General features: G+C 49.6%; 1 protein-coding gene across 1 annotated transcript in view; it reads right to left on the reverse strand.

Moving 5' to 3' along the window:
- LOC103798048 (receptor-type tyrosine-protein phosphatase S-like) overlaps positions 1-15380 on the reverse strand; it is a gene marked incomplete at both ends in the record, with an annotated part of 37053 nt that overhangs the window by 20798 nt on the left and 875 nt on the right. Inside the window, 11 exon segments of the mRNA XM_009070292.1 lie at positions 683-694; positions 1612-1769; positions 3910-4125; positions 4342-4435; positions 4816-5069; positions 5704-5801; positions 6470-7060; positions 10845-10962; positions 12816-12842; positions 13262-13370; positions 13372-13453. Of these exon segments, the coding sequence (XP_009068540.1) occupies positions 683-694; positions 1612-1769; positions 3910-4125; positions 4342-4435; positions 4816-5069; positions 5704-5801; positions 6470-7060; positions 10845-10962; positions 12816-12842; positions 13262-13370; positions 13372-13453 (1759 nt within the window).

Genomic DNA, 15380 nt, shown 5'->3' on the forward strand with positions numbered 1-15380 from the left:
AGGAGGTTATTCAGGACATTTTTAGCTGTCTCTTGATGTCATTAATAGCCAGAAGAAGTGGTGTGAGCCCTGCCAGCACTGCATGGGGCAGCATTTTGGAATGACACCACTTTGCAGTTGGGGAGCAGTTTATTTTTGCTGCAGTTCTCAAACTGCTGTTAACAGTTCATGGACTGAACCCATCAGTTACTTCCAGTGAAAGCTCTCCCAAGTCTTAGAAATGGCTGGAAATAAGTCTCATTTCTGCAGTCATAAACAAACTCTGTTAGAAGCTGAGGGGGCAAGAAGAGCTTCTGCAATGGGGTGAGGACAGCTCAGCTGGTGAGATTCTCCTTCCAGCATGCCAGTGGCTTAGGGACAGCCTGTATGGAGCAGCCACACATGGAGATAACCCACTCTCACCTCTGACTGCCACACAAACGAGTGTTTCTCTGCTCCATTAACCCAACACTTTATGAGCCATTTACTGTCACTGCTGCTCAGCCTGAGAAAGGGCCATTACATTCAGCAATGGCCAAGCAGGAGAAGGCTGGGCTTGCTTTCCTTTTTCTGCCCCATGCTAGTCTGACACAGATCTAATGGTAGGAACTGCACCAACAAAGCCCCATCACCACAGGCAGCAAACACTGCTTAACACACAGCAAGAAAGAACCTAAAGAAATGGCAAATCTGGTGCTCTTACCTGTCTGGTTTGCTGTCCAGGAAAGCAGTAAGTGGAGAGAAGACAAGACAAATGTTCAGGTTAGAAAGGACTTGCAGAGGAAAGGGGAAGTGTTTGCTCAGCTCTAACCCTGGCAGCATAGGTAGAAGGTGGGGCCAGCAATGGACACCCAATTAGATCAGTGCTGATGGACACTAACGAGGAGCAGCCGAGTCCCTGAGCCCAGAGCAGCCTCACATGTGCTGGATGCAGAAGACACACTCATGTGCTCAAGTGAACACATCTGTGCAGCTCAAAGGTGGAGCAGAGTTAAAGGACCTAAGCTAAAGTCACTCCTGCATTGCCCATTGCTGCCATCCTGCTCCTTTTCTTAGCTATTTTGCTCAGTTCCTGCTTCTCCTCCTGGCCCCTTTCATTGCACAGTGTGACCTGTGTGTGTGTTCCAGGGACCAACATTCTCATCCAAACACCATGAGCTGCTCAGAAAGCCAAGGGAGATGCTTCCAGAGGCTGTTCCCTCTTCTATCCTGCAGACTTACACCTTGCTCTTGTCTTCCAGCTCCAGCAAAGACTAGTTCGAGATTAGTGGGGTTCTCTGCTGACCCACAGCACAAAATGTGCCTTCCCTGCATCCTCCACACTGTGCCCACACACACACAGAGCACAGGAAGGGGAGCCTGAGGCTGTGAGCAGCAATTCTGGGGGAGACAGGCAAGAATTCCTGACACACTCCTTGCACATGGAGTGTGAGCCAAGCACAGAGTACCACGGGGTAGAGTCTGAAGCAGCAAATAAAGCACAGTGCCACGGGGTAGAGTCTGAAGCAGCAAATCTCTCCTGAGCCAGGCAGACCCAAGGATTTGCCCTCAGCTGACAACAAGACCAAGGAGAAAATTCCCTTTAGGAGGTACAACTGGGCACACTCAGCATGGGCACAGAGCAGCTCTTACTTTTTGTAGAGGAGTATGGCAATGACGATGCAGATGATGAACACCACGGCCAGGACAGGCCCAATGACCCAGATCAGCCCTTCCTCTCCATCGATGATCGGCTGCGGATCAGGGTTGTCCAGCTGGATGGGGTCAGAGAAGGGGCTGGCAGCAAAGGTCTGGAAGATAAGAAAGATGGTGGAACAGAGCTCAGAGGTGGAATGAGGACTGAAAACGAAGGGCAAGCACGTGGTATTCCATGGGAGAAATTGCTCGAGAGGATGTGAGCTCTCTGCAGCACAAAGCAAGTAGGAATAGAGAAAATGCCTTATTCAACCTAGTGTAAATCCCCTTGTTTGTCAGCATCCAGATATCATAGAATCATGGAATTTTTAGGGGTTGGAATGGAGCTTTGAGATCATCCAGTCCCAACTCTCTGCCCTGGGCAGGGACACCTCCCACCAGAGCAGGTTGTTCAAGGCTTATCCAACCTGGAATGAACATTGCTAGGGTTGGGGCAGCCACAGCCTCCCTGGGCAACCTGGGACAGTGTCTCATCACCCTCACAGGAAAAAAACTTTTCTAAAATCTAGCCTAAATTTCCCCTCCTTGAATTTGTCCCCATTGCCCCTTGTCCTGTCACTGCAGCTTATCTTCCTCTCCCAATGCTCCAGGAGAGACAGACCACAGACAGATCTCACACACAAGAAGGTATATCCTGCATTGGGCCTGTGGTTTAGCTCATCTTGTAGCCAGGAAAGTGCTTTTAGAGAACCAGTTGACTGTGCCCCTGGTTCACCACATCCCTTGCCATAAACACACAAACCCTTTCCCCAAACTCTCATGTAACCATCTGGATTTTGACAGTCAGATGGGATTACAGAAAGAGAGGGAAGGGCTTAAACCAAGAATTAATGCTTAGAGGCAGTTTGGTTTGGTGACTGAACGACACCAAAGTATGAATTCATAAAATGCAACATGTCCCCTCTGCTCCCTCTGCAGCAAGTTGAGCTCTTGAGGAGAATCAGAAGAACATTCAAACCCACCCAAGTCCTGGCTAATGGGCATTGCCTGTTCTCATGAGCACTCCAATCTCCCCATTCCAGGGAGGATGAATTCCCATCTGAGCACTCCAATCTCCCCATTCCAGGGAGGATGAATTCCCACCTGACACAGAAACTCCAGAGACTGAAGTGCACAGAGGAGAACTGGCATGGCTGGTTTGAGAGAGAAGCCAAGGACAGGACAAAAACAAGAGCTCTGGCTCCTTGAACTCCATCAGCTCTCAGCAGACTAGAATACTGCTCCACACTCAGGAGCTGCTGTGGATCCAGGCAGCTGCAAGCAAGTCTGCAGCACCTTGTTCCCTGACACAGAAACTCCAGAGACTGAAGTGCACAGAGGAGAACTGGCATGGCTGGTTTGAGAGAGAAGCCAAGGACAGGACAAAAACAAGAGCTCTGGCTCCTTGAACTCCATCAGCTCTCAGCAGACTAGAATACTGCTCCACACTCAGGAGCTGCTGTGGATCCAGGCAGCTGCAAGCAAGTCTGCAGCACCTTGTTCTAAAGCAGAAATTACCACAAGCTGCAGTAATCCGATTGAGAAACCCATTCAGAAGCGTGTCAGCCTAATCCTTTAATATCAAATACACAACTAAATATTTATTGGGGGAAAAAAAAAACAACCCTCTGAAAACCCTTAATTTCCAAGAGCTCCCTGCTACAATTCCATAGGGGGATTTAAAAACAACAAAGTATTAGGCTGCATGAAGGAGGAGGCAGGTAAATATTAAACCAGTTGTTTTCAGAGAGCCAAACACAGTGAAAGCAGCAGAGATGGTGAAGTGATGGAGAGCACGTGTAGTTGTCCACTGAGAAATGCTCCCCTCTGTGCTTGGTGGGGAATTTAGCCATGACCAGGATATGCTCTTGGAGCAGGAGATCTGGGGTCATTGCTCTGAGGAATTAAAGGACAGCCTTTCATGGAAATGACTCAAAAAAAAGGGGTCTGACCTAGGGATCTCTGAACTCTAGTACAGTCCTGAAGGGCTAGTTCAATGCTCCTCCTCATTCTGCACTCAAATCTGGAGCTACAAGTGTCCAAGTCCTGCCCATAAAGACTGGGAAAATCACAGCATGTTTGCTGCATGCACCAACAGCTCCAAGAGCTACATCCAAAAGCTCCAGAGCTGGAGTGGAAGATCTTTACAAACAAAACCTCAAGGAACTGCTGGGAGAAAGTTGTGGAGAATACCAGGAGGGCAGCAGGGTGAGCACACTGGGATGAAGAGAGCAGGGGAGAGCAGGCAGCACTTACAGCCTCGGGCTCCTGCAGCACAGCCAGGATGAAGATTACATACTTCTGCCCTGGCTCCAGGGCTCTGTTCTCAAAGTTGTCATAGTGTTTCATGTCCCCCAGGATGAAGTGGGAGGGGAGGGAGCGGAAGCGCGCGGCGATGTAAGGCTTGGGGAAGTCCAACTGCCTCGAGTGGCGCAGGCTGCGACGCCGGAGCCTGGCGATGTCCTGCACCAGCTGCAAGGAACAAAAGAACACTGAACCCTCACACCTGCAGCACCAGCAAGGAAAAAGAGCCAAACCATCCTGTGCTCAGATTGGTCACACCTTGGCTGCTCAGAACCTGGAGAACAGGTCCTCTAAAACCTCCTTCCCACCTCTCAGGTCACCATCCCACCTTTGCCAGCTGTTTGTTCTCTCCCTACAGCTGGTTCCAGTTTGACCCACACTCACCTCCTCCAGGTCCATCTCCTCAGGGCTGCTCAAGGGGTTGAGGAATTGTCCTCCTCGGGACTTGCGTAGAGGCACCACCACAATGTAGAAAGCCCTAAGAGTTGGGAATAATCAGAAGAAACAGAAGGAATGAACCTCCCTCTGTAAGCCACAGAGGAACAGAGTGTACACACTGATGTAGGTTTGTCCAAACTGCCCCACTGGCTCAAGCCCTTTATTTTTAATTCAGCACAGTTGTTATTCCTGGAATGAGCCTGGTTTCAGTGCAGCCCCATGACATGTCTCCTTCTGTATTCCCTTTGCATTTCTTTGGCTTTCCCTGTTAGCTCTGGAAAATGGCAAGTTGAAAATGCAGGGAACACACCCTGGTACTACCCTTGCTGGTTTGTACTGTGGTCTCCAGCCATCAGGAAGATGGAGACTACCCAAAACATGAACTGAGCACTCTACACCTGCAGCTTAACAGAAACCTACTGGACAGGCACGGAGCTCTTCACGTCGGGAAGAATCACCACCACGTTGCCATCAGCATCAGGTTTGTGGGTCACCTCTGGCTTCTTGGATAACATGTCAGCAGCAGTCCAGGCAGCAACATTTTGCTGCAACCCCCCCATGCTGTTGCCCTGGTTCATCAGCACAAAGTTGTAGAAGGTTCGGGGCCTCAGGTGGGTGATGAGCTTCTTGGTGGTGCGACCGTCCACGTCGACGTGCAGCCCGTTGTACTGGATCTATGTGGGGGGAAGAGGTTGAGCCATGAGCAAGGCTGATACTGCTCCAACAGCCAAACTCCTTCCTCTCCCTTCCTTCAGTCTGCAGGGAGCACAGGGCACTCAGCTCTGCCAGAGCTGGTGCAAACACAGGAACAGAAGTGTTTGAGTGGGGAACTCTCCATTTTTTGTGGCCACTGCACAAGGCAGTTGTAAGGTCAAAGCCTTGAGACTCCTCTGGGAAGAGAAATTTTTATCCACAGAGGGAGAAATTATCACAGAAACACAGAAGTAGGTTGGAAAAGACCTTCAAGATCTTCAGCTCCAACCTTTGACCCATCACCACCTTGTCAACTAGACCAGCGCACTAAGTGCCACGTCCAGTCATTCCTTGAACACCTTTATGGCTGGTGACTCCACCACCTCCTTGGGCAGCATGTTCCAATGTTTAACAACCCTTTCCATGAAGAAATTCTTCCTGAAAGAATGGCAACTTGCCTAGGGAAGCAACACTTTGGTACCAGAGATGGGAATGCAACCCAACAGCCCTGATTTCCAGCTCAGATTCTTGATCTAGTGATTAACTATTATCCTTCCTCAACCTAACAGAGAAGACTTCCAAGAAACACAGATCTGACTCCTGCATTCCACTTGCCTTGTATGGGGTGGGAGAGTTGTAGTTCTCAGGGAACTCCCAGCTCAAAAGGACAGATGTCTTTGTCACCATCTTCACCTTGAAGTTTTTGGGCAAAACTGCGGAGAAAAAAGTGAGGAGGAAGGGGAGAAAGGAGAAGAAAAGGCAGCAGAGGGAAGGAAGAGCAGGAAAGAGAAGGAAGAGAATGTCAGGCTCTGCCAGAGGGACCTGCCAGGCTGGGTCTGGCTGCAGCTGCAGGAATGGAAGGGATTGCTCCCTCCTCCACACTGTGCTTGAGTTTCACCAAGTTCCATCTCCCAGTGCTCCCTGTCCCCATGCCTAACCCCAGGGAGGGGTGAGGGAGGGCATGTGGCTTTGCCTCACACTTTTGGGCCTGGGTGGCTGCTGCAGGAACGAGGTGCTGGTTGTCTTGAGCATGCTCAGGTGAGGAAACCCATCCCAGGTCACAGTTTTTAAGGTTTGATTGATTATTTTTTTTTTCCTCTTTTCTTTTGGCTGTTTACAAAAGCTGAAGAAAATGCTCTTCCCACCTGTATAGCGACTGGCCCCCCCCTTCAGGTGCCAGTGACAGAAGGTGTCCGGACTTAACTTAGAAGAAAGTGGTAAAAGGGACTTACCTGGCACAAGGCAGAGAGGAGAGGAGGGACTGAGTGTGACACCACAGTGCTTTGCATTTACTCACGAGCCTGGCTGAGCCTGGCCTGACCTCTCCAGCACCAGCCCCGGATACAAGGGGAGAGAGGGAGGAGAAACCGGTAAGTCCTACCTTGATCCAGCTGGAACGTCCGATACTGGACGGTCGGGCTGTAGGGCCCGGGGCCTTTACTGGTGTGAGCACGGATTTTAACATCATAGGCGGTGTTGGGTTTGAGGCCGTTGAGGGTGTAGGAGTTCTCTGGGGAGGGGGGGAGGTCTTTTTCCAGCAGGTTGCCAGGAGAACCTGCTTCCCGGTAAGCCACGGTGTATTTGACGATGGCTCCGTTCCTCTCAGCCAGCACGGGGGGGAGCCAGCCAAACTGGACCGACATGGAAGTGATGTTGCTCGCCTCGAGGATTTGGGGATAACCCTTAGGGATGTCTTCAGGGGTGGTGAGTTCCTGCACAGCTTCCTCCCCGAAGCCAGCTCGGCTTTTCACCGCCAGCTTGAAGACGTACGTGGCGCCTTTGTGGATGCTGGGAGCGATGTACTTATCCTCCAGGGCTGAGAACTCCAAGGTAGCCAAAGGGTCGACATCCTTGCGGCCAAACTGGAGTCGGTAGCCCAACACCTGACCTTCAGCATCCAATGGAGGCTCCCACTTCACCAGGAGAGTGTTCTCCTCTGTCTGGTGCACAGACAGGATGGGCTTTCCTGGGACTAGGAGAGAGAAGAGAGACACCTTGAGCCAGAGGTGGGACAGAGGAGATGCACAGAGTCTTCAGCTGCAGAAATGTTCCAGCTCAGCTCTGTGTACCTCAGTGTATCCTCTTGTCACTCAGCTACAGTCACCACCCTGTACAGGTCCCTGTCCAGTTTGGGAAATGAGGAGCACAGTCAATGTGTCAGCTGTGAGGTACTGACACATTTCTGGATTTATTTCCCACTCTGGCTCAGGATGGAGAGATGTGCACAGCTCCTCCTGTATCCCTGGACCACACACCCTCCCACCGTTGGGAAGAACAAACTCAGGAATTCAGACTCTTTGCCTCCTGTTCAAATTGCTTCCCAGGGCAGGGAAGAACAAATCTGGAGTCCTCAAACTCCTGTTCTCTCTCTCTCCCATTACACAGCCCAGCTCATGCAGAAAGAGACTGGAACAGATTGGCTCAGGCTGGGAAGTCCAGAGCAGCTGAGGGTGAAGTAATGAAGGATGGAGAAGGAAGTCTGGGCAGCTCCAGGTCCTGAGCTGCAGGCACAGGGCCAGCTCAGCGAGGCTGGCAGGCAGCTGATCACCCAGTTGGGTCCAGAAAGAAGCACAGAGAGTGGAAGCAGAGCCCAAAATCTGTGCAAGGCAGAGAGGGCAGGGAGAGCTGCTGCTCACTCTGTGCACTTCCTCTCCTCTGGAGGAAGGAAGAAACCTGTCAAGTGTCGGTGTGTTTTCAGTGAGCTCCTCTGCATTTGGGGGTTTAGGGGGAGCTCAGCAGTGCCATGTCTCTGCCTAATGAGCCCTGGCACTGCCTGACTGCTAAGCAAGGCCACAGCCACAGTTAAATGACACATGCAGGCCCAGAGGTTCCCGAAGCTGGAGAAAGCAGAGCATTAATTCCAGCAGCTCACGCGTCATTGACACTCAGCTCTGCTATTAGACATCTAATTTCCTCCTCTCTCTGCCTTGGTGTTTCTCCTGGTTGGATAGGAGGAGAGAGAATGGAGTTGGGAGAGATCCCATCCTGCTCTTGCAGCATGAGTCTGAGCGAGGAGAGGGGCTGGATTTGGGAATGTGGCTGATGGAGGGAGCAGGGAAGGATGCTGCCTGTGGTACGGATCCTGGCAGGGTCACAGTGGGAACACACCCTGATTTCTGCCACCTGAACACAGGGATCAGGGATTTGTCTCTGAAACAAATGCTTCATTCCTTCCAAACTGCCAACAAATGGCTAGGGACAGTGCTGGGAGAGCCAACCTCCTCCCTTGGGAATGCCTAAGGAGCACATTCAAAAGAAAAACAATGTCATTACCTTTACATCTCAGGTTTTATCACAAATGTTACTATAATCAGCTGAGCTTGAAAGCTTTACATCTGCACAACAAATATTGTTTGGGAGAAAGGTGAGAAGAAAGTACAGGGTTTGGGGGGGGGGAAGTGTTTTATTTTGCAATTGGTTTGGACAGGAAAAGAGAAAATTGGATGTATTACAGTATTTAAATTCAGCCCCTAGCCCTGAATGATAAAGAAAGAAATCTCTCCTCTCAGAAGGTGTATTGACTCAAGACTGCAAAGAAGGTAAGAATGTTACAGAGCCATTTGAAAGACTTTTCCTTTTTTTTTTAAACAGCTATTTCAAGTTGGGGGAAATTGAGTTTTGGGTAATAGCTGCTGTGCTGGAGAAAACATCCCTCTGTGACTGATCACCTGCACTGCAAATCCTAATGGGGAGAGATGAGGGAAGGTGACAAGAGAGAGTGACAAGGGAGGGATGTAGAAAGGCTCCAGAAGAGGAAAATGAAATGGGTAGAGAGCCTCAGGAAGAAGGAGAAGAAAGAAGCAGGGAGTCAGTGAGGTGAAACATGGGCACAGCTGGAGGGGAAGGAGAACAGGGAGGGTGAAGGAAAAGACTCCTGACAGTGCAGGGACACTGCAAGGTGTGAGGACAGGAGTCTGGGAGCTGACACCCAAATGCTTCCAAATGTTAGCAGCTGCAGGAGCTGCTGTCCTGGAAAGCAACCTCCTTCTCCTGTGAACCAGTCTCTGAACTGGGCAGGAGAGGCAAGAGAGGCTGAAATCTCACTCAGGGCAGTGGTCACAGCCCCAAGGCTGACAGAGCTCCAGAAGTGTTTGCCCGAATCTCTCAGGCACAGGATGCATTGTTGAGGTGTCTGTGCAGGGACAGGAGGTGGATTTGCTCCTTGTGGATCCTTCCCACTCAAGATATTCCATGATTCTATGAAAAGGTGAGGGCAGGGCAGCTGTGGCTCCAGCCCTGTGTGTCTCAGGCCAGGGCTCCTGAGCCCTCTCTGTCCTGCACCCTGGGCTGTGTCTGAGCTGCTTCTAGAGCCTGGACAGATGTTTCCAGATGAATTCTGCAGTGCTGGCAGAGGCCTTCAATCCCTGCAGAGGCAGAGAGCTGTGTTCTCCCAAAAATAAGGGATGATGTCAGTTTATGCAGCTGCTATGGGCCAGGTGAAGACAACTGCCCCAAAACTAAGAAGTGAATAAACAGATCACCAGGTTTGGGAAGTTAAAGACATGAAAAGAGGAGAAAGCCATCACCTGAGAGCAGGAACAAGAGAAAGAGCATGAGCAAAATGGGATGAGAGAAGGTAACCACAGCCCAACAAGAGATAGGCTGGATGAGGGACAGCTCCAGATCTTCCCCCACTGCACAAAGCCCTTCCATACTGGAGAACCCCCAGATGCTGAGAGCACAGGTGATGTGTGCCTCTCCTTTCTGCCTGCAGCACAACTGTTTGGGGGAGCAGGGGACCTGCTGCTGCCCTTTGTCATTCCTCTGCTTAGGCCTCTGTACCAAGGCTGGCAGGGACTGTGCCAGGAAGGTCAGAGGAGGGATGGAACTGGGTGGTATGTGCAGGCAGAGCTCAGGTCCCCGAAATGTGAGCCAGGAAAGGTCAATACTGTCAGTACCAAACAAAGTCCTGAACAAAGGGGATGTATATTCAGACATGATGCCACAAGAGAAGAGTGGGCAGGACAAGCCACCACTGCTGCTCTTCATATCTTTGCAAGTCACCAGCATGAAAGCAGAGCTCTGCCTCTCCTGTCCTCAGTGCCCCTGTGTGGGTTACAACCAAAGCTACACAGTTTCTCCAGTGTCAGGCCAGGCAGAGAGGCTCTTTCCGTCTGCTGCACTGGAATCCATGGCACAAGAGATTACAAGTGATGGGTTCACCCTCTGTTGTACTTCTGGGGGCTTTCTGCAGCACTGGGAAGGAAGTTGTGCCATTAGGTGAGGACTAACTGTGAGAAATGAAGAGGTTTCTGCCTTACTAGAACTGATCTTGTGTTTGGGGCAGCATGGCACTTGTTGCATGGCACTTGTAACACACTGGATTTATACATTCACAAGGAATGTTGTGTCTGCATTGCAAAACTTCTTTGAACTACCCACATTTTCAAGTGTTAAACTTCAAAACCTGTCTTCCTGAATCCTAGTAAATGTAAAAGGATTTTGGAATAGGTTTGCTCAGAGAGGTGGTGGAGTCAGCACCCCTGGAGGTGTTTAGGAGGCATCTGGTTCTGGCACTGGAGGATATGGGTTAGGGTTTAGGAGTTCCAGCAGTGACAGGTTAATGGCTGGACTTGATCTTAGAGGTCTCCTCCAGCCTTGATGATTCTATGACAGATGACATAACCCTTGTTGCTAAAGGCTGCAAATCTGTCCTTCAAAAAAGGAGTGGGATGAAGGAAGCTGAGTCTGGAAGAAGAGCTTCTTGGCTTTAGGAAATGAGTGAATTCCAATCAGGGATCAGGAAAATCTCTTACCTGCACCCTTTGTGGTGACCACTTTGGGTTTGCTGCGAGCACCATCTCCCTTCATGGTGTAAGCGGCTACGGTGATGGAATACGCAGTCTCCGGCTGGAGCCCAGCAATGATCATTTCCTGTTTGCAAGATTCCAAAGGAAAATCATGTCAGCAATCAGCTCCACACACAGGGGCAGATCTCTCCTCCTTGCAGGACTCTCAGCCCTTTTCTAGCATGCAGGAACACCGAATCCAAAAGCACGAGACACTCTGGGGCGACTGGTGGCTGTGGGAACTGGCAGGAGGATGAGCCACATTGCTCAGGGAGGCACAGACATCTCTGCAAACACAGCCTGGCTCTGCAGGGCCCTGTTCAAGGCATTCTCCTCTAGATCTACCTCTCACACGTTCCCTCTCTGCACACAAACCCCTTCAGCATCCCAACGCTGCTGCTCCCTTCAAAGCATTCCTCTCCACCTCAACGCAGGGCTCAGCTCTTTCAGGGAGATTACAGCTTTTTTTCCCCATTACTCCCTCTCTTCTCTCCTCAGAGATATTTTTAATGCCTTCATCATATTAAAAGGATTGCTTGAATGCAAAGTGCAAGACGTTTTCTGCTCGCACGCTAAAGCTCCCTGCTAAATCCCACCCCCTCCTTCCCCAGCCTCTATCAGCCTCCCCACACCTGGCTCCCAGGAGTTTTGTTTGGAATATTGGCCTCAAGAACAGCCTTTCCCCAGGAGGGATTCAGCCCTTCAAAGGGCTGTGTTGGAAAAAGAACACCCGTGCTAAATCAAACAGGATGACAGCACATGCAGCAGGATTTTCCCCAAGGCTCCGGAAAGGAGGGAGATGGGAATGTTGTACATGTTTTATGGCTTTTCTCTTCCCTCACCTCCCTATTGCCCCTTTGTGCTTTTGATATTAAATCTCAGGGTAGCACTTGGGAAGAATTTGTTAGTCCTGAAAATAACTATTTCCCCAAAGCTGAGCAGGGAGTGGAGCAACAGAAGTGGAGAACAGAGGGATTTTGCTCAAGTTTAGAAACAGTGAGCTGCAGGGACAAGGTTGTTTTCTGGAAGGCAAGAAACCTGTTCTGCTTTCACAGCTGCCACTAAGTTTTATTAAGGTTTTAAGCAAGAGGCTTTGCCTTTCATGAGACTCAGTTTCTCCATCCCTCAAAGAGAGGCCTCTCACTTCTGTAGGGCACTTGGCAATCTCCAGGAGACACAAATGCAATCGGTTTAGTGGTGTGTTATTGTAGGACCTGCCATTCCAAGGAGGAAATGCTTTCTCCTCCTGCTTTGTAGCTGTAAGATTATGGAAAACATTTATCATTTTAGCAGAAAGAGCAAATGCCAAACAGCCAAGCTGATTTTGAGGCACTTCAAACGTAAAAGCACCAACAGTGATTCAGTCCTTTGTATCAATCAGTTTCTAAGAATCTTGGCCTTTTCAGGGCACAAAGCATTTGTTCATGGCCTGATTGCTCAGGATTTATGGACTCTGAATCCCAAATGCTTCCCAGCCTAACTGTTTTCCACACATGAGCAGGAGGTGTTGCAGCCCAGCCCACATGAGCAATCTGGGCTAGTGGAAGGTGTCCCTGCCCATGGCAAAGGGTTGGACTGAGATGAGCTTTAAGGTCCTTCCAACCCAAATCATTCCATGATCCTGTATGTTCAAGGTAGTCCCAAATTCAACAACCCCATGGAGAAGCATCAGACTCATTTTTCCTTCAGAGCCCAAGGGAAAACCCTGTGGGATTGCTGCGTGCTGACGAACGACACGATCACACAGGGTCACAGAGCAAAGTGACAGGGTTGGGGACAGTGCATGGGAACACCAATAACAGGCTCTAAAACAGGCACACTGGCACTGCAAAAATAAAAAAAAATATAAAGGAAAAGGAAAATATCACACCACAACAGGAAGGGGGAGAAGGGAAGGGCCAGAACCAGGATGGGAGGATTTTGACTTTTTTTACTTACGTATTCAGCAGTGTCATCTGTTTCCCACTGGGCAGAGAACAAGAGAGGTTTGGCACATGAGAATACAAGAGGGGAAAGAAGGGAAAGACAGAGACACAGCATGAGGAAGGAGTCCCTGAGCAAGCAGCCACACAAGGTCAGAAGTTACCAGGCCAGCATGAAGGAAGAAGTAGAGTGGGAAAAATTAGTAGATTCCACTGTGGCCTTTGCCTAAATTAAAAAAACTTCCCAAACACAGGGATGGATGGATATTTAGTTCAGTGCTGGGACAGCAGTTCATAACTCTTCCACAGTAACTCCTGTCTGGGAGCTCAAATAAACTGCAGAAAGACAACACACACCTTGTCACAACTACTTCTCTACCTTCTCCAGTGAGACAAGGTGGCCAGAGCACCCACCCCCCCTCAAGTTTGCTGAAAAGGAGATTGGGGCAGGTGAGTCCTTACCTGGGCATCTGCCAGCATGATGTCCTTGATCTGGGGCAGCCCCCTGGCCTCTCCATTCTCCATCCTCACGTAGTGCACCTGGTAGCCACGGATCTGGCCGTGCTGGCGGGTCTGCACTGGAGCGCCAGAACACTTGGATTGCAGTTGAGTTCAGGACCTCCACCTCCACTTTACGAGGTGGTGCACTGGGCACTGCGAGGAAGGGAAGGAAGGGAGAAGAGTCACTTGAGGATTTCGAGCTGGAGTTTGTCACTGCACCTATGGGATGTGAATATGTTGAGTCTACTGCGCTGAGAGGAGGGGAAACCTACTAAACTAGGAAGAGGAGACCTCAGTCATCCCATCATCTATCACCAGTCTCCCAGTAGAACAGGGAAGAGGTTCTGGAGGCTCAGAGATGGCTCAGAGATCTGGATGGGGACAGACCCATCTCATTGTCCAACCATCCTTCCACAGGCTCCTTTGTCCTTGCTTTGCTCAGAGGGAAGGAACCATATAGCTCCACATCCCATTCTGAGGGCAAAGCCAATTTCTAACGAGCCAGAAAAAACTCTGGTCCTGCCTGTGGGATGTCAGGGTGGAAAGGATCAGGACAGGAACTTGCCCTTGGAGCTCTCTTGTCTCTCAGGCAGGGCAGGAAGGTTGGTGGTTGCTGTGTAATCTCAGGACAGCAAACAAGAGATGTCTTGGATGGAATTTGGGCTGAAGCTTTGGAAATAATAATAACAACAACAATACATAGCATGAGAGCTTCATCTGCAAGAAAACCACACTTTCTCTGAGCAGGATACATTATGATCCACTTGGATGTGGGCAGAGGCTCAGGGAAACAGGATCAACACTGGGGAAAAACCTGCTGTTTGTCTTGAATTCTTTTGATTTGGCATGGAGGAAAAACACATGAGAAGTTTGAGACTTCTCTATGTTATTTATTTGACCTCTGTTATTTGAGGTCCAACCCTCTCCTTTCATGCACACATTCATGCTTTTCCCTGGTTTTATTTTACTGTAGCAACACCAAGGAAATACAAGTCTCTGAGTGGGACCATTGAACTGGAGTCTGAACTGTTGTCACTGAAGGTTTTTGGAAACTTTAACAGATTCTTCCTTTCTACTACTAACCCAAACTTTGACTTAAGAAGGAGCTAGTAACAATGTGTGGGAAGAACTCTTAATATTTTAAAACATAATGTGAATCTTGGGGTATCCTGTGCAGGGTCAGGAGTTGGACTTGATCCTTGTGGCTCCCTCCTAACTCAGGATAGTCTATGATACTATGAAAACAGTTTCTGGCAGCAATGATCTCCTCTGATTTCAGTGCCTTGCTGCCTCAGCTGATCCTGGCTCAGTAAGAGAAGCTTCGCAGGGAAAGTGGTGCAGCCAAGGCTCAGAGATATTAAAAAAACCTTTCAGAAATCCAAGAAATATGGTTTAGGGTTCAGGGGTTACAGCAGTGTCAGGTTAAGGGTTGGACTTGGTCTTAGAGGTCTTTTCCAACCCTGATGATTCTATGGTTTAGGGGTCACAGCAGTGCCAGGTTAAGGGCTGGACTAGGTCTTAGAGGTCTCTTCCAACCCGGATGATTTTATGGTTTAGGGGTTACAGCAGTGCCAGGTTAAGGGTTGGACTTGATGGTCTTAGAGGTCTCTTCCAACCCTGATAATTCTATGGTTTAGGGTTTACAGCAGTGCCAGGTTAAGGGTTGGACTTGATGGTCTTAGAGGTCTCTTCCAACCCTGATAATTCTATGGTTTAGGGTTTACAGCAGTGCCAGGTTAAGGGTTGGACTTGATGGTCTTAGAGGTCTCTTCCAACCCTGATAATTCTATGGTTTAGGGTTTACAGCAGTGCCAGGTTAAGGGTTGGACTTGATGGTCTTAGAGGTCTCTTCCAACCCTGATAATTCTATGGTTTAGGGTTTACAGCAGTGCCAGGTTAAGGGTTGGACTTGATGGTCTTAGAGGTCTCTTCCAACCCTGATAATTCTATGGTTTAGGCACCCTAAAGCATGACAAAACAACCTTAGACCTCAGAGGTCTCTTCCAACCCTCATGATTCCATGATCCTATGATTTAGGGTTTACAACAGTGACAGGTTAAGGGTTGGACTTGATGATCTT

This window comes from Acanthisitta chloris, unplaced genomic scaffold (genome assembly GCF_000695815.1).
Source record: "Acanthisitta chloris isolate BGI_N310 unplaced genomic scaffold, ASM69581v1 scaffold12002, whole genome shotgun sequence".
In the NCBI taxonomy this organism is placed as follows: Eukaryota; Metazoa; Chordata; class Aves; order Passeriformes; family Acanthisittidae; genus Acanthisitta; species Acanthisitta chloris.